The 24,017-nt window shown below is 46.5% G+C and overlaps 2 protein-coding genes across 3 annotated transcripts in view; both read right to left on the bottom strand.

Annotated features, from left to right (window-relative positions):
* Positions 1-9,991, bottom strand: part of MAMDC4 (MAM domain containing 4) — a 28,370-nt gene extending 18,379 nt beyond the window's left edge. The window contains exons 1-9 of one of the 2 annotated variants that reach the window (XM_077284635.1): positions 9,835-9,990; positions 7,919-8,017; positions 7,428-7,601; positions 5,480-5,605; positions 5,268-5,410; positions 5,107-5,191; positions 2,123-2,242; positions 1,553-1,669; positions 359-441 (exon numbers count right to left, since the gene is read on the bottom strand). In XM_077284635.1, the coding sequence (XP_077140750.1) occupies positions 359-441; positions 1,553-1,669; positions 2,123-2,242; positions 5,107-5,191; positions 5,268-5,410; positions 5,480-5,605; positions 7,428-7,601; positions 7,919-8,017; positions 9,835-9,883 (996 nt within the window). In that variant the 5' untranslated portion in view covers positions 9,884-9,990. Of the gene's footprint in view, positions 1-358; positions 442-1,552; positions 1,670-2,122; positions 2,243-5,106; positions 5,192-5,267; positions 5,411-5,479; positions 5,606-7,427; positions 7,602-7,918; positions 8,018-9,834 lie in introns of both variants that reach the window. The other variant, XM_077284634.1, reaches the window with a different exon arrangement.
* Positions 9,992-16,327: 6,336 nt separating this feature from the next.
* On the bottom strand, positions 16,328-20,145 carry PHPT1 (phosphohistidine phosphatase 1). The gene is made up of 3 exons (XM_077284672.1): positions 19,905-20,145; positions 19,487-19,614; positions 16,328-16,805 (listed from the first exon to the last, which is right to left on the bottom strand). The coding sequence occupies exons 1-3, from the start codon at positions 20,050-20,052 to the stop codon at positions 16,713-16,715; spliced, it is 369 nt and encodes a 122-aa protein (XP_077140787.1). The 5' UTR covers positions 20,053-20,145; the 3' UTR covers positions 16,328-16,712.
* Between the last annotated feature and the right edge of the window lie 3,872 nt (positions 20,146-24,017).

The raw sequence follows: 24,017 nt of genomic DNA on the forward strand, positions 1-24,017 counted from the left end.
GCAGTCACTATCAGTCCGCTTCCCCTACAGACCCAGCAGAGGGTCCTATCTGTGTGTAGACCCCCACAGCCTGTAATGCATGGTATAAAGCCCCATGGAGGCCTGGGACGCAGATACCGAGGACGTCTGTTGTCAGGGACTGTTCACATCCATTAGGATCCACCATGGCCCCTCATTATTTCATTCAGATTATGGTGGGGTCAGCAGAGTATGGTATATATGGGGGCAGCATGAGACAGATCGGGCACGTGAGATGAGGTCTGGACTACCGGTATCACTGCAGTATTCACTGCTGCCAGAGACATCTCCGGGCACAACTATATGGGGGAGAATGGGGCATAACAGGAAGGGGACGTACGTAGCAGGGCAGAGCGCCGTCCGCCCGCAACAGGGGGCTCTGCAGTCTGTGCGCGCCGCTCTGCGGAGCTCGCAGGAAAAAACCTGAAATAAAGGGAAAAACACTAAATAATGGAACTTATTAATGTAAAGTCATCTGCACCCCGAGGCCACCGACCCCTGCAAAGACCAAGCAGTCAGAGTCAATCACAAGGACTACAACTCCCACCATGTAATAATAATGACTATGGAGTGCTGCCCCGCTGTGTGTCTAATCCTGTGATACTGTCTGATAAACCGTGTATCTAATCCTAACGGTGTGATACTGTCTGCTGAGATGTGTATCTAATCATGTGTGATACTATCTGCTGAGCCGTGTATCTAATCCAATCCTGTGTGATACTGCTGCTCAGCTGTGTATCTAATCCTATCCTGTGTGATACTGCTGAGCCGTATATCTAATCATATTCTGTGTGATACTGTCTGCTGAGCTGTGTATCTAATCCTATCCTGTGTGATACTGTGTGCTGAGCCGTGTATCTAATCATATTCTGTGTGATACTGTCTGCTGAGCTGTGTATCTAATCCTATCCTGTGTGATACTGTCTGCAGAGCTGTGTATCTAATCCAATCCTGTGTGATACTGCTGCTGAGCTGTGTATCTTATCCTATCCTGTGTGATACTGCTGAGCCGTGTATCTAATCCTATTCTGTGTGATACTGTCTGCTGAGCGGTGTATCTAATCATATTCTGTGTGATACTGTCTGCTGAGCTGTGTATCTAATCCTATCCTGTGTGATACTGTCTGCAGAGCTGTGTATCTAATCCTATCCTGTGTGATACTGTCTGCTGAGCTGTGTATCTAATCCTATCCTGTGTGTGATACTGCTGAGCCGTGTATCTAATCCTATTCTGTGTGATACTGTCTGCTGAGCTGTGTATCTAATCCTATCCTGTGTGTGATACTGTCTGCTGAGATGTGTATCTAATCCTATCCTGTGTGTGATACTGTCTGCTGAGCTGTGTATCTAATCCTATCCTGTGTGATACTGTCTGCTGAGCTGTGTATCTAATCCCATCCTGTGTGATACTGACTGCTGAGCCGTGTATCTAATCCTATCCTGTGTGATACTATCCGCTGAGATGTGTATCTAATCCTATCCTGTGTGATACTATCCGCTGATCAGAACCCCAGCACCCCCTGATGTGGGTCACCTGCCCGGCTGTTGGTGGTGTGGTCTCTCTCCGGCTCGCTGTTATATCCATCCACTCTCTCCCACGTAGACTTCCATGTACACACATCTTTTTCAAAGCTGCAGGACTGGAACAAGCCTGAAAGGAGAATGACAGGAGGAGATACAGAGGAACACAGGACACCAGGAGCAAAGATGCCAAAAAGAATGCAGCATCTCTTCTGGTGGTGGCCCTCCATCCGCTGTCGGCAGGGGCTTTGCACCAGTTCTGACCTCAACACAGGATACGGCGCGCTCTACACTGGTCACTCCACATCTTGACCATGTATACAAGTCACTGGTTGCAAAACCACAGAACGGAGCGCTCCACCGGACAGAGGACCACCAGACATAAATGGAGCCCTACCAGCCCCCACTTTCCAGCCATGACATCATCTACAGAAAGTGGAGGAACCTGTGGCCTGGTGCATCCAATGTCAGCAATCCGTAATGATAAAGGCGACCATCAGCCCACAACCCAGAATATCAATCCCAGACAACAGCCGACGCTCCGCACAACCCCTATATATAATGTACAGGAGGAGGAACTCACCGCAGTCGCTCTCATCAGATTTATCACCACAGTCATCGGTACCGTCACACCTAGCACCATCATCTACACAACTACCACGAAGACAGCGGTACTGCTCGAGCCCACACACTGCCTGCAGACCTGGGGAGACCGGGAATGACACCACAGGGGCAGTATTATAGGACTTATACTCTCTAACATACTGTAGGTGGCAGTATTATAGTAGTTATAACCCTATATATAGAAGCAGTATTATAGTAGTTATATTCTTGTACATAGGGGCAGTATTAGAGTAGTTATACTATTGTACATGGGGCAGTATTATAGTAGTTATATTCTTGTACATAGGGGCAGTATTTTAGTAGTTATATTCTTGTACATAGGGGCAGTATTATAGTAGTTATATTCTTGTACATAGGGGCAGTATTATAGTAGTTATATCCTTATACATAGGGGGCAGTATTATAGTAGTTATATTCTTGTATATGGGGCAGTATTATAGTAGTTATATTCTTGTACATAGGGGCAGTATTATAGTAGTTATATTCTTGTACATAGGGGCAGTATTTTAGTAGTATTCTTGTACATAGGGGCAGTATTATAGTAGTTATATCCTTATACATAGGGGGCAGTATTATAGTAGTTATATTCTTGTATATGGGGCAGTATTATAGTAGTTATATCCTTGTACATAGGGGGCAGTATTATAGTAGTTATATCCTTGCACATAGGTGGCAGTATTATAGTAGTTATATTCGTGTACATAGGGGGCAGTATTATAGTAGATATATTCTTGTACATAGCGGCAGTATTATAGTAGTTATATCCTTGTACATAGGGGGCAGTATTATAGTAGTTATATCCTTGCACATACAGTCATGGCCAAAAGTATTGACACCCCTGCAATTCTGTCAGATAATACTCAGTTTCTTCCTGAAAATGATTGCAAACACAAATTCTTTGGTATTATTATCTTCATTTAATTTGTCTTAAATGAAAAAAACACAAAAAGAAATGTCCTAAAGCCAAATTTGATATACCGGTAATTCCACACCAAACATAAAAAAGGGGGTGGACAAAAGTATTGGCACTGTTCGAAAAATCATGTGATGCTTCTCTAATTTGTGTAATTAACAGCACCTGTAACTTACCTGTGGCACCTAACAGGTGTTGGCAATAACTAAATCACACTTGCAGCCAGTTGACATGGATTAAAGTTGACTCAACCTCTGTCCTGTGTCCTTGTGTGTACCACATTGAGCATGGAGAAAAGAAAGAAGACCAAAGAACTGTCTGAGGACTTGAGAAACCAAATTGTGAGGAAGCATGAGCAATCTCAAGGCTACAAGTCCATCTCCAAAGACCTGAATGTTCCTGTGTCTACCGTGCGCAGTGTCATCAAGAAGTTTAAAGCCCATGGCACTGTGGCTAACCTCCCTAGATGTGGACGGAAAAGAAAAATTGACAAGAGATTTATGCGCAAGATTGTGCGGATGTTGGATAAAGAACCTTGACTAACATCCAAACAAGTTCAAGCTGCCCTGCAGTCCGAGGGTACAACAGTGTCAACCCTTACTATCCGTCGGCATCTGAATGAAAAGGGACTGTATGGTAGGAAACCCAGGAAGACCCCACTTCTTACCCCGAGACATAAAAAAGCCAGGCTGGAGTTTGCCAAAACGTACCTGAAAAAGCCTAAAACATTTTGGAAGAATGTTCTCTGGTCAGATGAGACAAAAGTAGAGCTTTTTGGGCAAAGGCATCAACATAGAGTTTACAGGAGAAAAAAAGAGGCTGTCAAAGAAAAGAACACGGTCCCTACAGTCAAACATGGCAGAGGTTCCCTGATGTTTTGGGGTTGCTTTGCTGCCTCTGGCACTGGATTGCTTGACCGTGTGCATGGCTTTATGAAGTCTGAAGACTACCAACAAATTTAGCAGCATAATGTAGGGCCCAGTGTGAGACAGCTGGGTCTCCCTCAGAGGTCATGGGTCTTCCAGCAGGACAATGACCCAAAACACACTTCAAAAAGCACTAGAAAATGGTTTGAGAGAAAGCACTGGAGACTTCTAAGGTGGCCAGCAATGAGTCCAGGCCTGAATCCCATAGAACACTTGTGGAGAGATCTAAAAATGGCAGTTTGGAGAAGGCACCCTTCAAATATCAGGGACCTGGAGCAGTTTGCCAAAGAAGAATGGTCTAAAATTCCAGCAGAGCATTGTAAGAAACTCATTGATGGTTACCGGAAGCGGTTGGTCGCAGTTATTTTGGCTAAAGGTTGTGCAACCAAGTATTAGGCTGAGGGTGCCAATACTTCTGTCTGGCCCATTTTTAGAGTTTTGTGTGAAATGATCAATGTTTTGCTTTTTGCTTCATTCTCTTTTGTGTTTTTTCATTTAAGACAATTTAAATGAAGATAATAATACCAAAGAATTTTTGTTTGCAATCATTTTCAGGAAGAAACTGAGTATTATCTGACAGAATTGCAGGGGTGTGAATACTTTTGGCCATGACTGTAGGTGGCAGTATTATAGTAGTTATATACTTATATATAGGAGCAGTATTATAGCAGTTATATTCATGTACATAGGGGCAGTATTATAGTAGTTATATTCTTGTACATAGGGGCAGTATTATAGTAGTTATATTCTTGTACATAGGGGCAGCATTATAGTAGTTATATTCTTGTACAGAGGGGCAGTATTATAGTAGTTATATTCTTGTACATAGGGGCAGTATTATAGTAGTTATATCCTTGTACATAGGGGGCAGTATTATAGTAGTTATATTATTGTACATAGGGGCAGTATTATAGCAGTTATACTCTTGTACATAGGAGCAGTATTATAGGAGTTATATTCTTGTACATAGGGGGCAGTATTATAGTAGATATATTCTTGTATATAGGGGCAGTATTATAGTAGATATATTCTTGTATATAGGGGCAGTATTATAGTAGTTATATTGTTATATATTGGGACAGTATTATTGTAGTTGTATAATACCTCGAAGACTGCAATGACGGAATTCCAGATCATCCACAGAAAAATCCCCCTGGCTGAGAGCGTCCCGAGAGGCAGTCACAATGATCTACAGGACAGACATGTTACCATACATCACACATTTGCTGGGTGTCTGTCAGGGATGGTGCGGGTATAAGTTGTACCTGGAAGTCTCCTGGGATTCTGCCAGTGTACACGACCACTCGCCTCCATGACATGGCGCTGCTCTGGGTGCTCTCCCACATTGTGTACGTCTGGGTCTGATCCGCCAGATGTATGGAGAGACTTCCGTTCACCTGTGGAGAATCTGCACAAGACAATATCCTTTTATACAAAGTCGTTGATGGTTAAGGTTCATGTTTGGATGCAAACCTACCCGCAGAATACATGTGGTAGTGGATGTGGATTTCACAAGTGGCGGCGGCATCTCTCATGACCGAAGACTGTAGTCGTGCAGATATCGCTGATTTACCACTCTGACCCTCTGCCATCATCGACCATCCTGTGAAATGAATAGCCGGCAGCCCAGTTAGTGCCCAGAGAGCAACTCTGCCCGGCCATACAGTACTGAGAGACTCATCCCAGAGGGCGACTCTGCCCGGCCATACAGTACTGAGAGACTTACCCCAGAGGGCGACTCTACCCGGCCATACAGTACTGAGAGAGACTTACCCCAGAGAGCGACTCTGCCCGGCCATACAGTACTGAGAGAGACTTACCCCAGAAGGTGACTCTGCCCGGCCATACAGTACTGAGAGAGACTTACCCCAGAGAGTGACTCTGCCCGGCCATACAGTACTGAGAGACTCATCCCAGAGGGCGACTCTGCCCGGCCATACAGTACTGAGAGACTCACCCCAGAGAGCGACTCTGCCCGGCCATACAGTACTGAGAGAGACTTACCCCAGAGGGCGACTTTGCTCGGCCACACAGTACTGAGACTCACCCGAGAGGGCGACTCTGCCCGGCCATACAGTACTGAGAGAGACTTACCCCAGAGGGCGACTCTGCCCGATCATACAGTACTGAGAGACTCACCCGAGAGGGCGACTCTGCCCGGCCATACAGTACTGAGAGAGACTTACCCCAGAGAGCGACTCTGCCCGGCCATACAGTACTGAGAGAGACTTACCCCAGAGGGCGACTTTGCTCGGCCACACAGTACTGAGACTCACCCGAGAGGGCGACTCTGCCCGGCCATACAGTACTGAGAGAGACTTACCCCAGAGGGCGACTCTGCCCGACCATACAGTACTGAGAGACTCACCCGAGAGGGCGACTCTGCCCGGCCATACAGTACTGAGAGAGACTTACCCCAGAGGGCGACTCTGCCCGGCCATACAGTACTGAGAGACTCACCCGAGAGGGCGACTCTGCCCGGCCATACAGTACTGAGAGAGACTTACCCCAGAGGGCGACTCTGCCCGGCCATACAGTACTGAGAGACTCACCCCAGAGGGCGACTCTGCCCAGCCATACAGTACTGAGAGAGACTCATCCGAAAGGGCGGCTCTGCCCGGCCATACAGTACTGAGAGAGACTTACCACAGAGGGCGACTCTGCCCGGCCATACAGTACTGAGAGACTCATCCCAGAGGGCGACTCTGCCCAGCTATGCAGTACTGAGAGAGACTTACCCCAGAGGGCGACTCTGCCCGGCCATACAGTACTGAGAGACTCACCCGAGAGAGCGACTCTGCCCGGCCATACAGTACTGAGAGAGACTTACCACAGAGGGCGACTCTGCCCGGCCATACAGTACTGAGAGACTCATCCCAGAGGGCGACTCTGCCCGGCCATACAGTACTGAGAGAGACTTACCCCAGAGGGCGACTCTGCCCGGCCATACAGTACTGAGAGACTTACCCCAGAGAGCGACTCTGCCCGGCCATACAGTACTGAGAGAGACTTACCACAGAGGGCGACTCTGCCCGGCCATACAGTACTGAGAGACTCATCCCAGAGGGCGACTCTGCCCGGCCATACAGTACTGAGAGAGACTTACCCCAGAGGGCGACTCTGCCCGGCCATACAGTACTGAGAGACTTACCCCAGAGAGCGACTCTGCCCGGCCATACAGTACTGAAAGAGACTTACCCCAGAGGGCGACTTTGCTCGGCCACACAGTACTGAGACTCACCCGAGAGGGCGACTCTGCCCGGCCATACAGTACTGAGAGAGACTTACCCCAGAGGGCGACTTTGCTCGGCCATACAGTACTGAGAGAGACTTACCCCAGAGGGCGACTTTGCTCGGCCATACAGTACTGAGAGACTCACCCGAGAGAGCGACTCTGCTCGGCCATACAGTACTGAGATACTTACCCCATCGGTTCCCGAGGGTGTGATCGCTGTGGGGTCGTGACCTCCAGATGGGAGATATCCTCTGGTCTCTCACCCATCGATAGTCAGAGGTGCTTATGTCTCTCCAACCACAATCATCATATTCAAAGTCACAGCTGAAAGGTCTCCCCCAAACCGGAGAATCTCTGTGATAACCTGGAAAGATAAGACGCCGTCCGACATCACACAGAGGGATAGTCACTCTCCCATCCCACGAAAATAATGGATAGGGGGGGGGGGGGGGGGGCAGGAAAATGCAAGAAAGGTGTCATGAAAGGGGTGACGTCAGCCAGATTCCAGAACGGGAGCCGAGCTGCAGTGATAGGATAAATGGTGCACGCTGCTCTGTACTGACAGCAAGCAGAGGATCGAGACTAGTTAATCAATAGGGCCCCAATACATGCAGAGAGCTGTGTGTCTATGTACAGTGTGACTGTTCCCCGTAACCAGAGCAGTCTCCTCCGATGTCTCACCGCAGTCCCGTTCATCTGCGCAGTCCCAGCAGTCACATATAAAGTTACAGCGGCTCTGTGTGCCACCATCACAGGAGGATGAGGAGGAGGAAGGAGCCGCTGGAAAGAAAAAGGATGCCGGTCAATCAAAGCAGGAAGATACCAAGGTCTACAATGTCTTGTGCTGAAGTACTAAGATTTCCCCTCACTGGAACTAAGGGGCCGAGCCCTGATAACAAGGCCATGGCATTATCCTCCTCCACCAAACTGTCCAGCGGGCACAATGCAGTCAGGGGGTAACGTTCTCCTGGCATTCAGCAAACCCAGACTCCTCAATCAGAGGCAGATAGAGAAGTGTGATCCGTCACTGCACAGAACACGTCTCCTCCAGAGTCCAGTGGTGGCGGCTTTACACCACTACATCCAACGCTCGGCATTGTGCTTGGTGATGTACGGCTGCATGCAGCCTCTCGGCCATAAAGCTCCCAGAGGAGTTATATCAGAGCAGGTCTGGGTTCTGTAGTTATGAAGTCAGCAGAGCGGTGGTGACTTTTCTGCCCTCTGCTGCTCAGCACCGCATAAGTTAGACAACCAAAGTTTTTGTGGGAAAAAAAAACAAAAAACGCTCAGCTCCCCTCCTTAGGCTATGTGCACACGTTGCGGATTCGCAGCAGTTTTCCATGCATTGTACAGTACCATGTAAACCTATGGGACACAAAATCTGCAGTGCACATGCTGTGGAAAAAAACGCACGGAAACGCTGTGTTGTTTATTCCGTAGCATGTCAATTCTTTGTGCGGATTCCGCAGTGGTTTACACCTGCTCCTCAATAGGAATCCGCAGGTGTCAAAGCGCAGGTGAAATCCGCACAAAAACCACGGTAATTCTGCAGTGTGGATTTCCTGCGGATTTACCAAAATCAGTGCGGAAAAATCCGCACACCTTTCTGCAACGTGTGCACATACCCTTAAAGTGTAAAGACTGACGGTCCTGGCAGAGGATTACCCTCCTTCAAGCGTCATCGTGTAACTATATAAGCCATAGATTACAAAGCAGGAACTAAAAGTCCCAGCTCAGCTTCCTTAGAAGAAGCGCTCTCCATGTCCAGTGTGGCTGTAGATTTACATCCATTAAGACCAGCAAGTTCTTTACTGGGAACTACAAGACTCAGTACATCAAGGCAATGAGGCTTTCTGTTACAACAGAGCCGAGCAGACTGGGACTTGTAGTCCTACAGCCGAGAATGAGTGTCTATGATATGCAAAGTAGGAGATGAGTGCTGACGGGGAGAGCGGCCCTCGTCCACAGCGGTGGAAGTAACTATATGCAAGGGGCTCGATTAGAGGCCCGTTTACATGTCCTGGTATACACCGTACAGGGGGGCATCGCTTGTAGGATTATTCAGCCCCCACACAGTTTGCACAATGTCAGCGGCACATGTGCTGCCACCAGTGATCTACAGGCCCACAGACACCACCTATATTTCTGTAGGACGCGCTTTTTACTCGTGTGTCGGCCGATCAGCCACACTTGTGAGGATCGGGAGCAAGCCTTCTTATAGTGTTTTTTCCAGCACCACTATCCTTGATATCGGAGCAGTGCCAATGAGGCTATGACCCCACACACCTGCCACGACGCGTGCACGGTCAGACGGCATAGTGCCCGGGTCCTATTCTAGTGACGTCTCGGCAGGTGTGTGGGCTCGTCCCACCGCTGACCTCCCATGTGGTGGCAGATAACCCCCTTTAAACCGCTACCAGTGAAGAAAAGGATCTGACATGCCTATTAACTCCTACGTCACAGACCCCTTATTGTCCATCTTCCACACACACCGTCCATCTCTACCGTTTCCCCAATTTATGATTAATGCGATCAATATACATAATTAACCCTTCACGACCAGGTAGCCCTGTCCAGACCACCATGCCGGGACTTACCTAAGCTGGACAGAGCGAGTAAGAGCAGGGATATGTGTGCGCTCCGCATGATAAAATCCCAGGAGGTCTTTAGAGAGCACAGGGAATCTCTCAGAAATAGGGAAGTGGACTTTTACCCCCGGCTGAGCCGACGTGTGACACCCAGGATCTGCAGGAAAGGCAGAAAGAGCCACAAAAGTGTCAAGAAAGAGCAGGCAGAAGAAAAATGCTGACCGTACACACTGCAGGCACCCACACGCAGTGACAAGAGCGCCACCTAGCAGCTAAAAACTAGGTAAAATAACTGCAGCCGTTTCCAAGTGCCGAGCCTCTCGCTGCAGAAAGTTTACTAACTCTTAGGGTATGTGTCCACGTTCAGGATTGCATCAGGATTTGGTCAGGATTTTTCATCAGTATTTGTAAGCCAAAACCAGGAGTGGGTGATAAATGCAAAAGTGGAGCATATGTTTCTATTATACTTTTCCTCCAATTGTTCCACTCCTGGTTTTGGCTTACAAATACTGATGAAAAATCCTGACCAAATCCTGATGCAATCCTGAACGTGGACACATACCCTTAGGCTGCCATCACACTAGCAGTATTTGGTCAGTATTTTACATCAGTATTTGTAAGCCAAAACCAGGAGTGGAACAATTAGAGGAAAAGTATAATAGAAACATATGCTCCACTTCTGTATTTATCACCCACTCCTGGTTTTGGCTTACAAATACTGATGTAAAACAACACTGACCAAATACTGCTAGTATGACGGCAGCCTTAGAAAGTTACAGAACTCCATGCAGCGAGCGGCTGAGGCCACTGCACTGTGACTTGTCATTTCCCACTGATTGCTTCCATCACTCTGCTTGCTGTCAGAGAATGGGAAACTATGTTCACTTAGTCACTAGAGAGTTAACTTGTTTGTGAAGGAAAAAAAATCTGCACACGCAGCATGCCATGACCCACCCGTGAAAACCAGGGCGCCGCAGCACATCGCAGCTGACCTTAGCACCAAACTATGGTGATCGCGGCTGTTAAACCATAAAATTTGGTTCCAAGAATTTATGATCCGGGTGCCGAGTATGACAGGAGCAGCATCAGGAGGGGTAAAACACTGTCCCCAGCAGCACAGAGCATTTCAGAGCAGGAGGTACCGCAGCACAGAGTATGTCAGGACATGAATAAGGCGATCTACTGGGATGTGAAAGGGGCAGTGTCTCTTTCAGCAGAGTATGTCAGATAACATGTGCCAATCTAGTGGGTCAGACTGTAACCAGTGGAAGGGTCCTGCCAGCAGCACAGAGTATGTCAGATAACATGTGCCAATCTAGTGGGTCAGACTGATACCAGTGGAAGGGTCCTGCCAGCAGCACAGAGTATTATAGGAGGCCGTGACCCGTTGCCCTATATATCAGTGAGGGGCTCAATCTGCATGTGACATCATGATGTAAAGAGGGGAGTGGAGACTCATAGCAAAGAGAAGCACAGAGCATTAGTGTGTATGTAATAGAGGCACGACGTGAGGAAGGGAAGAGCGACAGATAAAACTTGGGTTACCGAGCAGCCCAGAGTATAAGGAGCAGAGTGTTGGCTGAACAAACCATCTCAGGACTGGGCTTAATCATGAACTGAGCCCATGGGCAGCCAAAGGTGACAGGTAACCCCCAGCAGCACAGAGTATTTGTAGGATACAGGTGTGATGGGATGTCTGTAACTCAGAACATGTACATATGGTATACACCGTCGAGCTAAAGGGTAACAATGTTTTGAACTTTTGACTCTCAGGCTCTAGATCTCACCATCTACTATGGCTTTCATTGTGAGACTACCATCCTTTTATAGACTATCACCTGGGATATCTCATACTTAAGTTTGACTTGCAGCTATTTAGCATATGATTAGTTATGCAGATTCTTGTCATCTCACTGCATTGTTACTGTTTTGCTACTAAAAATCTAACATTTAATTTTTATTATTTTGTTAGTATTTTGTAAATCTACCTTTTGGCCTCAACACTGCCCGAATCCTTTTGCTCATGCTCTCCATCAGATTCAAGCATGTCCCAACCAAAATCTGATCCCTGGATTCCTTCTACACGTTCCCAAAGTTGGTGTTTTCTGCAACTTTACCCATAAGTGTCTGATTGGGTTGAGGTCTGGGGACTGTGGAGGCCAATCCAGCACCTCTGCTTCATGGTCATTGAACCATTTCTTTGCAATTCTCAACGTCTGCTTCATGTTGCTGTTCTGCTGGAACACGGTCGTCCATTTCATACCCATAGTACTCGATTGTACGAAGTAACTCGTCTTGTAGGACACTCACATATACAGTGCCGGCAAAAAAAATCTTTACACTTGCGCAACTTTACATATAAAATCCACATCATAATTTCACTTTTTAAAAGTGTACACAATGGGGGAGATAATAAAAAACTGTCTAATATTAAAGCTGGCTTGGTTGCAAATATCAACCAATCAAAGCTCAGTTTTAACTTCTCTGGTAAAGCGAAAGCTGAACTCTGATTGGTTGTTATGTGCAGCTCAGCCAGTTTTGCTATTAGGCAGTCATTTATTATCTCCCTCAGTTTTTTATTATCTCCCACAATGGGTCGAAAGAAGCTTAAAATGGAAGAGAAATCCCGTGCCTTGACTCTGCTCAAGAATGGGGATTCGGTGATTGCTGTAGCTAGAGATCTGGGAGTGTCAAGAGAAGCAATTTATCAACTGAAGCGGTCAGCGGCGTCATTGCCTCCTGGGATGGTACCGCAGGGGAAGTCAGACTCTGGCGCACCTAAGAAGACTTCACCAAGGACTGATAAGCTTCTGCAGCGTGAAGTGATGTCACATCCTTCTATAACAGCCTCCAGAAGGACCTGGGTCTACCAAGTTGCCATGCCGCAAAGAAGCCCCTGCTCACAGCAGCAATGAAGAAGAAAAGGCTTGCCTTTTGTAAGAAATATCAAAATTGGACATCTGAAGAGTGGAAGAAAGTGATGTTTAGTGATGAGAGCACTTTCAGGCTGGTCAGGGGAGGCTCAAAGGTTGTGCGTCGTCCGAGTACCGTGTCACGGTATGACCCAAAATATACAGTTAAGACTGTTAAATACCCTGACAGTGTGATGGTGTGGGGTGTATTCAGTGGAAGCATGGGCAGGGCAGGCATGCCTAAACTACTGCAGATGGTGTAAAAATGTAAGGGTGACATGACAAAATACTAATTGTATTAAAATATCCACATTAAAACACTTGAATATTAAGATTTTGTGGTTTCATTGAACTTGTAAAGATTTTTTTTGTCGGCACTGTAGCTCAGCATTGAGACCACCATCAATCCTGGTCAGATATCCAACGTCTTTGCTATGAAACACCCAATATCATCAGGTTTCCTCCAACAAACGTCACATTTCCTTTAATTTCTCAATCCGTTAGCCCCTTTTTACCTTGTTTCTCTCAGACCCATTTGCACCCATCAGAGCCTAGTATATGGACTTGCATCTCATCGCTCCCAATCACCCATTTCCATTCTTCTAATGTCCAGTTTTCATGCTTTTTTGCAAACTTGAGCCAATGCTTCTTATGACGATATTGTAGTTGATGTCTCTTCACCATTTTTGGGCCACCATTCCAGACTTGTGTAATGTGTGTTGCACGGCGCTTGCATGGACGTCTGTGATCTCACTATTACGAAGCTCACGAGTCACCTCCACTGCTGTGTTTTTCGTGCCAAAACTGATAGTCCTTGTGATGAGCCGACTTACTGACGCTGATATTTTGCCTGGACGTCCACCTCTTGGCTTCTGAATGGATGGACTTAATTTCATATTAGAAGATAGCCGACAGCACAGCAGACATGGGGATGCAAATTCTAGTTCCACTGGACCCGATGAAAAAGATACATACCAAGAAAAAAGTGAAGGACAGCATCCAATCCAGGTGAAACATCAAAGTTTCCTTTATTGTGCCAAGTGCAACGTTCTTTCAACCATAAAGGTCTTTTTTCTTGGACTTCATTTCATATTCTTCCAACTGTCGTGACGCTCACATGATTCAGTTTGGCAATTTTCTTGGCTGAGAGACCCCTATCGATGAGCGGGATGATATTGGTTTCTCTTTTCTTGGGAAATCGTCTTCATGGCTGCTCCTTGATTCGAACCAGTGACCTTTCCCTTGGGAACCAACCTAATAACACACTGAGCAATTAGGCTATGTGCCCACGTTGCAGAAATGCTGCGGAAATGTCCGCATCATTTCCACAACTCCCTGCCGCAGGTAAAATGCATGCGGAATTCACATGCATTTTCCTGCAAAACACAAGCGTTTTAGCTTGCAGAATGCTTGCGCTTTTACAAGCAATTTGAAGCATCGCTTGGAAAAGTGATTGACAGGTTGGTCACACAAGCATAGTGCTTGACAAGTGTGACCAACTTTTTACTATTGATGCTGCCTATGCAGCATCAATAGTAAAAGATATTTTTAACATTCTAATAAAAAAAATTAAATATGGTTATTCTCACCTTCCACGGCCCCCGATCTCCTCAATGGCGCTCCCGGTACGCTCCGTTCCCAGGGATGCTTTGCGTGAAGGACCTTTGTGACGTCATCTCAGGTGATTCACGCAATGCATCCCTGGGAACAGAAGCCGCCGTGTGCACCGCTGAGAGCCGGAGGACTCCGGGGGCCATCAGAAGGTAAGTACCGTATATCCATATATTTTTTTTTACAGGAATATTGTACCCAGGGCCTGAAGGAGAATCTCCTCTCCTCCAGACCCGGGTACCATCTCTGCACATGAAGCGCTCACTTTACGCATGGTGGGCATAGCCACATGCGTAAAGTGAGCGTTTCAATGCAATGCCAGAGGAATCGCCGTGATTCTGCAGAAATAATGAACATGCTGTGAATTTTACCGCTATGCGATTCCGCAGTGGAAAAATCCACAGCATGGGCACAGGAACTGCAGAATCCCATAGGATTGCATGGGAATGCAGTTTTTAAGCATTTCCGCTGCGGCAAAAAAGTGGCAGAAACACATAAAAAACGCAACGTGGGCACACAGCCTTAGGGAAAGAGAGAACAGGTTGTATTTTACAGTATACAGGAAGAAAAAGATTTTTCCACCACGAGGAGCAGAACAGTAACATAACAAGGATCTGCATAACTAATTATATGCTAAATAGCAGCAAGTCATATTTATGTGTGACATAGCCAAGATGATTGTCTATATGATGGTCTCACAATCAAAGCAGTGGATGGTGAGCTATGGAGCCTGAAGGTTAAAAGTTCAAAACATTGTTAGGGTATGTGTAGAAGCTCCGGAAGTGACAGAACATGTTCGCTACATCCAAAGCGCTGCCGTCTATTCAACACAGGTGAAGCCGCATGTGTTAACTGAATCGTGCAGATTCACTGCGTCCAATACATTCTATGGGTGAAATTTCTCTTGCGGAGACTGGCAACATGTTGCAGTCTGGAGAGACGCACCGCATGTCTGTCTCCGCAGGTGAGTCGCGAGCGTCTCTGGACGCATAGTGGACATGGGATTTCTTGAGATCCCATCCACTTTACTATAACATCTGGACGCTGCACAAGTACACAGCGTCCAACCTGCAGCGTTTACTGATCGTATGCACATACTCTTATAAGCAAAGGGGTTAGGGTAAGTGCTACAACCTGACATCCTGCAGTTACATACACAGAAAATTATATAATAATGATGACACATAATTTTGCTTCCCCGCAGTATCTAACATTTAGTTATTTCCCTTTAGGTTGGCAAAGCTTTACCCCCAGATAGACAGCAGGAGGTTTCCTACCAGGTTGCCTGAAGCCACCATAGGAATAATGCTGGAGAGCTGGAATTACTCACCAACATAACACAGACTGATGACAACACAGCGGCGGCATGGTGTGTAACACCTACAGCGAAACGAGGCACCGCTCCTCTATTGATGGGTAAAGAGCTGCCGTAATGGAGCACAGGTCAACCCCTGATGTATTCACACCTTCTCCAGTCACATCCAAAGCTGCTGATAACATTAGAAATAGGCCAGAGAATCCAAAGTTAGGCTAGTTTCACACTAAAGTTTGCATGAGCTGCGGACTTCCTCTGTGAAACCCCGCCCTCGGCCACACCTAGCTCCGCCTACTTCTGCATGTGGCCTGCGTACCTATCTTTAACATTAGGTACGCAGGTCGTGCGGCAGTATGCGGATGCTTCAGCATGCGTCGTTTTGACGATGCGGAAAAAAAAAATTGCTACAAGCTGCGTCCTACGCTGGTCGCTGCATCGTCAAAATGACGCATGCGGAAGTATCCGCATACAGCGGCACGACCTGCGTACCTAATGTTTAAGATGGGTACACAGGCCGCATGCCGGCCGCATGCAGAAGTAGGCGGAGCTAGAGGCGGAGGGTGGGGCTTCACGGAGGAAGTCCGCAGCCCATGCAAACGCTAATGTGAAACCAGCCTTACACATTTAATCCCTGCGCCACATAGTAATGAAAAGGAGCCAGCTATTACACGACCAGAACAGGCATTTATTTACATAAGATCCAGCAATGGCAAAAATCAGACATGAAGGTACCAGGAACAAGGGACTCTGTGCAATACATACAAGGCAACAGTCATTACTGGTGTGAGGGGTGGTGACAACCCTCTGTCAGCTGCTGGCAGCGAAGCAATAAAAGAAAAGTACAAGCTGGGTTATGTGATAAATGACACCACCACCCAGTACACTGGCACCTGTGATCTCACACCAGACCTGGGGACAATGAATCTAGCCTTCTGGTTACATAATACAACGCTGCTGCCTCCTTGTGAGCAAAGGTTGTAAAGACAGCTCCTCAGTACACGTGTGACAACTGGTATGGGCATTGGACAAGTCGCTGTGAGCTCCTGGATTCAGTATCCTTCATCTGACCAGGTCACTTCATAGTCTGGATATTTCAACTTTATCAATTCCATGGTCGATGCATGTCTGGCTCGGCCAAAACCCTGCAGAGGCAACAGAAAGAAAAGCGAGCACTGAGCTGTGGATGATAAAAGGTGAAAGTGCAATAGTCCAAAGTTACATCCTGTATTATCCTCCAGAGCTGCACTCACTATTCTGCTGGTGCAGTCACTGTGTACATACATTACTGATCCTGATTTACATCCTGTATTATACCCCAGAGCTGCACTCACTATTCTGCTGTGCAGTCACTGTGTATATACATTACATTACTGATCCTGAGTTACATCCTGTATTATACTCCAGAGCTGCACTCACTATTCTGCTGGTGCAGTCACTGTGTGCATACATTACTTATCCTGTACTGATCCCGAGGTACATCCTGTGTTATACTCCAGAGCTGCACTCACTATTCTGCTGGCGCAGTCACTGTGTACATACATTACTTATCCTGAGTTACATCCTGTATTACACCCCAGAGCTGCACTCACTATTCTGCTGATGCAGTCTGTGTATATCCCTTCTCCTTCAAACACGCCAGCATACCCCACTACTTTATATAAAATAAAAAACAAACATCCCTTGACCAGAACTGGGCTGTTAACTACAGACCTGTCTCATCTTCCTTTCATCACTAAACGCCTGGTCCGCTCCCATCCAATCCGCTTTCTCTCAGATCACTCTTCTTCACCCCTTAGGCTATGTGCACACGTTGCGGATTTTGCTGCAGATTCGCAGCTGTTTTCCATGCGTTGTACAGTACCATGTAAACGTATGGAAACCAAAATCCGCAGTGCACATGCTGCGGAAAAAAAACACGCGGAAACGCACCGGTGTTTTTTCCGCAGCATGTCAATTCTTCGTGCGGATCCCGCAGCGGTTTACACCTGCTCCTCAATAGGAATCCGCAGGTCTAAAACCGCAGGTGGAATACGCACAAAAGCCACACAAAAACCGTGGTAAATCTGCAGGTAATCAGCAGTGCGGGTTTACTTGCGGATTTTGCAAAAACAGTGCGGAAAAATCTGCTTGGGTTTAACCTGAGAGACTCGGCCGTATCTCGCTGTAGTGTGACTCCGGCCTTACCATGATAATAGATAGAAATTAAAACCCCAATAGGCTACCATCTGTAACTTTAGTGATGCTCTCTCAAACTGAAATGTTCTCGTTAATGTCAGACATGAATATGAAGCTAGACTATCAGGGGCATTATGTCTCACCCCAATACGGTGCTGCTGTACAATTATAGGTATGGTCATTCTCTTTATAATTAATTTTCATGAATAATATAGGTCAGATTTTAGTATAATTTTTAAGTGCAGTTTTTTGGGGTGAAATATTCTCATTCTGTCTGTACAATCTACTATATAATTGTCTAAGGGTAACTTCCGTCTTTCGGTCTTGTCACGGAAATCCCAAGTCGCTGATTGGTCGCAGTCAAACGGCCACGACCAATCTGCGACAGGCACAGTACGGCCGCGAAATGGCCGCTCCCTACTCCCCTGCTGTCAGTGCCTGCTCCATACTCCCCTCCAGTCAGCGCTCACACAGGGTTAATGGCAGCGTTAACGGACCTCGTTATGTCGCGGTGTAACGCACTCCGTTAACGCTGCTATTAACACTGTGTGACCAACTTTTTACTATTGATGCTGCCTATGCAGCATCAATAGTAAAAAGATCTAATGTTAAAAATAATTATGTACTCACCTTCTGTCAGCCCCCGGATCCAGCCCAGGCCTTTCCCGCTCCTCGCGACGGTCCGGTCCATGCATTGCGGTCTCGCGAGATGATGATGTAGCGCTCTCGCGAGACCGCATGTCATCATCTCGCGAGACCGCAATGCACTCATGGGACTGGAGAGCACGAGGAGCATCGGTAAATGCCTGGGCTGGATCCGGGGGGGCCGACGGAAGGTGAGTATATAACTATTTCTTATTTTAATTCTCTTTTTAACAGGGATATGGTGCCCACATTGCTATATACTATGTGGGCTGTGTTAGATACTACGTGGGCTGTGCAATATACTACGTGGGCTGTGCTATATTTCTCTGCTGTATCTGTGCATCATGAATCGTGGTATGTGTTAAAGAGGGGGGCCCACTGAGACTCTTTCGCCCGGGGACCTCAAAAACCTGAGGCAGGCCCTGGCTTCACTGATTGGTCACAGCCGGACGTGACCAATCAGCGACAGTCACAGTCCGGCCGCGAATTGGTGCGGAATTTGAACCATGCTTTGCCAATTGATCGTGGCCAGCCGAACGAATCCTGTGTATTCATTGCATTATTCTGAAAACTTCATAAATAAACTACATACATATTCTAGAATACCCGATGCGTTAGAATCGGGCCACCATCTAGTAGTTAATAATTATGGTGAATTCCCGGCCCTGACTGACAGCCAGCACTAATGTGGAGCCAGTGTCAGTCAGGGCCAGTTACAGCCAAAGTTCTGTATACTAGTCTATACTCAGAGCGGTGACTGAAACAAACTGCTGCCAGGGAGACTAAAGCTCATCCCCCCTTCCCCACAGCGTTCGGCTAAGTGCAGGCGCTGGGCAGGCTAGTAATGATATTAACAGCTTTTTTCCCTGGTGGCAGGTTCCCTTTAAGCGCTCCCCGGCTGTGCTGTTCCACTGGTGATTGTACAGCTCACAGGCCGCCTTATGTCAGATCAACCAGTGAGTTCTCCAGAGGACGCAGTATAAGAGCAGGAGACGGGGATTACCAATGAGTGGCCATAAATGTGGATCTTCCTGCTGCTGCTGTTGTGGTTAATTCTGCCTCCTCCCAGACACTCGCAGTCATAGACCCGATCCTTCTCGATCTCTGAAGCTGCCTTGTCATAGATATCAGCTGCAAAGAGAACAAACATCAGACATGTAAATCTCACACACCTGGGGGGTTGAGGACCCTCAGCTCTTTCATTCCCCCATCAAGAAGGACCCACTCATTGCCCCGGGGAGAAGGACCCTCTGTCTCTCTCTCTCCCCCTCACATTCCCCCGGGGAGAAGGACCCTCTGTCTCTCCCCCTCACATTCCCCTCGTTCCTCCTGTATTCGGTCACTTTCTCCCCGGTGCCCCTGGTCTGCCGGCTCCTGACAGCTGTGGGCGGGGAGTCCAGTCACACATGGCGGCCCCTCACCGTGATACTCCGCCCAGCCGTATCCCCGCACGATGTCCTTGTACTCGTCCGATCCTTCCTTCACGTTGACCCGGATCAGTACGTACTTGAATACCCCGTCCGCGTCTATATCCACCACCGGTATCCGCTCCAGCCCGCGATCCGCCATGGTCGCTCCGGGACAGCACAGCAGCCAATCCTCTATCAGCCCGCCTCCACATTCTCTGTGACCAATGAAAATCCAGAACCCTCGCCATGTGCCCTACGTCACTTCCTCTGACCAGTTGCCATGGACACGGGCTCCCCCTGATGGCGTCCGCTTGTAACACATTATATATAAGGTGAGGTAGTAAACTACTATAATAGCTTATTAACTAGTGTGAACTAATTCTGAACCCTTAATCCAACCCCAGCGCACAAACTAATACAGACCTACATGATTTTTACCAATTCCTGACCAAAAACTAACTCATCCTACACACAAGGCCCCCCAAACTAACACACATCTCAGAACAGACCACCCCCAAACTACAGATCCCAGACCAGACCCCCGGCCTAAACTAACACAGATCCCAGACCCCCTAAACTAACACAAGTATCAGACCAGACCCCCCAAAGTAATAAAGATCCCAGACCTCCATAATAAAGATCCCATACCAGACCCCCCAAAGTAATAAAGATTCCATACCAGACCCCCCAAAGTAATAAAGATCCCAGACCTCCATAATAAAGATCCCATACCAGACCCCCGGCCTAAACTAACACAGATCCCAGACCCCCTAAACTGACACAAGTCTCAGACCAGAACCCCCCAAAGTAATAAAGATCCCAGACCTCCATAATAAAGATCCCATACCAGACCCCCCAAAGTAATAAAGATTCCATACCAGACCCCCCAAAGTAATAAATATCCCAGACCCCCCTAAAGTAACAAATATAACAGACCTCCCTAATAAAGATCCCATACCAGACCCCCCAAAGTAATAAAGATCCCAGACCTCCATAATAAAGATCCCATACCAGACCCCCCAAAGTAATAAAGATTCCATACCAGACCCCCCAAAGTAATAAAGATCCCAGACCTCCATAATAAAGATCCCATACCAGACCCCCGGCCTAAACTAACACAGATCCCAGACCCCCTAAACTGACACAAGTCTCAGACCAGAACCCCCCAAAGTAATAAAGATCCCAGACCTCCATAATAAAGATCCCATACCAGACCCCCCAAAGTAATAAAGATTCCATACCAGACCCCCCAAAGTAATAAATATCCCAGACCCCCCTAAAGTAACAAATATAACAGACCTCCCTAATAAAGATCCCATACCAGACCCCCCAAAGTAATAAAGATTCCATACCAGACCCCCCAAAGTAATAAATATCCCAGACCCCCCAAAGTAATAAAGATCTCAGACCTCCCTAATAAAGATCCTAGACCTCCCCCAAATTAATAAAGATCGCATACCAGACCCCTCAAAATAATAAAGATTCCATATCAGACCCCCTAAAGTAATAATGATCCCATATCAGACCCCCTAAAGTAATAAAGATCCCAGACCTCCCTAATAAACATCCTAGACCTCAACGAAAGTAATGAAGATCCCATACCAGATCCCCCCAAAGAAATAAAGATTCCAGATGAGACCCTCCCAAACTAATACATATCTAAAACCAGACTTGTTAAACTAATACTGATTACAGATCAGACCCCCTGAAATAATAAAGATCTCAGACAAGACCCCTAAACTAATAAATACACCAGACCCCTACACTAACACAGATAACAGAGAGCCCCTAAACTAATACAGATTCCTGTCTGGACCATTTAGACACATAAAAACCCAAGTCAAGAGCCGCGCCCCCCCCCTAAAACTAATACAGACCCCACCTCAGAGTGCAGACACTGTGCTGGAGTAGTGGCAGGCCTCATTGCTTCTGAATGCAGCCATTATCTGATGCCAGGGAGACAAGAGGGCTGCAGGAGCGGGAGACTCAATTAGCCTGGAGACTTTACCACTCATCAAGGACGTCTTAGAAGGTTTCTCCACCAGTGCCACCTTTTCCAAAGCAAGCTGTTCCGATGGCATCGTGCTGTGCAGATACACACCGCCTATGTACCTATACATCAATCAGAGGAACACTTTAAAGTGGACCGTTCACTGTACCTCTTGTTTTAAACTGAGCACCTCCTTCAATCGCTGCTGCTCCACTGATTCCACAACAGTTTTTCGTTTCCTTCTGCACCCCTCTGTTCCAAAGTTATGTTCCCTGATAATAAAGATGGAAATTTTCCCTTTAATTGGCTGGGTTTGGACCACAGAACATCTCTATGGTCGTGGCCGTGTTCTGATTGGCCGGCATCAGAGGAGAAAAATAAAGATGTTCTGGGGGACACGCACAAGTGCTCAAATGGGCAATTTGCATCCTTTTGTTAGGGGGGCATAACTTTGTAACGGAGTGGCACAGAAAAAAAAAAAAGCTGAATCAGAATCAGTGGAACATTGGTAAGTGGATGAGATGTTCAGTTTACATAACAAAAATGCAGTGAAAAGTACGCTCTAAATAGATTTATCACTAATGGAAAGTCCCATGAGAAGTTTCAGGTGCCAGTAAGCGGACTTTCGACAGTGGCTGTTAGTGTTATGGTTTTTGACGTTGGTACTTTTCATAGGGTTCCAATGGAAAATTTATAGCAATATCCTCCACTTATTACTTAGTACATCTCTCATCGTTGGCTGACACTGGGGGTATTGTCACTGACACGAGACCGCCGACGTGCTCCGGAATGAAGACGACAACCCTGCCTACATTCAAGTTTATATTTTATTATAATCCATTAAAACTTTTAATTTTCAATTTTTCTGTCAAATAAATTTTTATTTTCTACAACAAAATATGAAGAATCACAAGTGCTTCCGTATAACTCTCGCTGAAAAATCTCAGAAATACAGAGCTCTGCATGCTATCTAACCACTGACCTGAGACGAGAGCAGCCCCCACTTCTGTGACTGAGCCCCCCAATCATCACCGGGCCTTTAGTATATTCTCTACTAAACTTTCATGCACACGTGGTATACGGTAAGTGCGGGTGGGAGTGATAGGTAACGTAAAACACGGCAATATGGAAGGAATGGGAACATCTCCAGTAGGAAAAATAAGCTGTAGATCCAAAATTAAAGTGGCGTTCAGCCGTTACCTACACACAGTGGCGGCAGCCATTTGTAGGGGACATAATTAGATGACATTGCTCCATTTTCATTCTTCACGGGATTTGTGGCCCATACCTGGCCAAAATTAAAGGGAAATATTGGGAGTATTAAATGGCAGCTAAACAGTGTCTCATTGTTGAGGTAGGGAAAAAATAGCTTAGGAGTTGCCCTTTTTTTTTTTTTTTTTTTTACTTAAATGCATGTATTTTGTGCTAAAAATCACTTTTGCAATTCGGTTACATGAAAAATTTTGCACGACTTTGCCTACACAGGCTCTTTGTTTCCCTGGATATTTAACTTTGATGTGCCCTGTGGTCATAAATCAGAGAAGGAGGTAAAAAAAGACAGATTAAAGAGTTCCAAACTCTTTTATTGGACCGGCAAAATGTGCTCACTGGCAAATTCACTCCTTTTGCAGCCAACAATAGACAGTGCAAAGCAAGGGCTATAGAAGGAGAACAATGCAAAATTTGTATAGAAACCTAAGCACAAAATTGTATTTATTTATTTTTTAACACAAAAATATATGCATTTGAGTAAGAGAAGAAAATTGTCCAGAAAGGTGGCCAACCCCTTTAAGATAACACAAGATGGCGTTTTGTGTGGTCATTTTATTATGGTCAATGGATGGTAATATTTTGATGTCATCATCCAGACAGTGATGTCATTAAATTCCAGACGCTGGACTAGTCTCAAAAATGTTCATTTGCATGACCCCCTTCCACCAAAGTTACTAAGGAGAGGACCTGCACTAAAGCCTAATAGGCAAGAGTGGAATTACCCCTTTAATTGCCATTTTTAATTTTTAATGGGCTTTTTGCCATTTGCTAGGAAGCCACTATTATATGGGAGTATAGGAAAAAAGCATAACCTGAAGGCTGCCCATAATAGTAAAGAAAACCAGTATTGTCTCCTGGCCGAA

This window comes from Ranitomeya variabilis, chromosome 2 (genome assembly GCF_051348905.1).
Source record: "Ranitomeya variabilis isolate aRanVar5 chromosome 2, aRanVar5.hap1, whole genome shotgun sequence".
In the NCBI taxonomy this organism is placed as follows: domain Eukaryota; kingdom Metazoa; phylum Chordata; class Amphibia; order Anura; family Dendrobatidae; genus Ranitomeya; species Ranitomeya variabilis.

Bases quoted from the DNA above. Each gene is read 5' to 3' on its own strand.
- PHPT1 (XM_077284672.1), bottom strand. From the start codon at position 20,052: ATGGCGGATCGCGGGCTGGAGCGGATACCGGTGGTGGATATAGACGCG. The intron at 19,615-19,904 runs GTGAGGGGCCGC...TTCTCTTTGCAG, and splicing joins CGGCTGGGCGGAGTATCACG to CTGATATCTATGACAAGGCA. The intron at 16,806-19,486 runs GTAATCCCCGTC...TTGCCTCTGCAG, and splicing joins ACATTTATGGCCACTCATTG to GGTTTTGGCCGAGCCAGACA.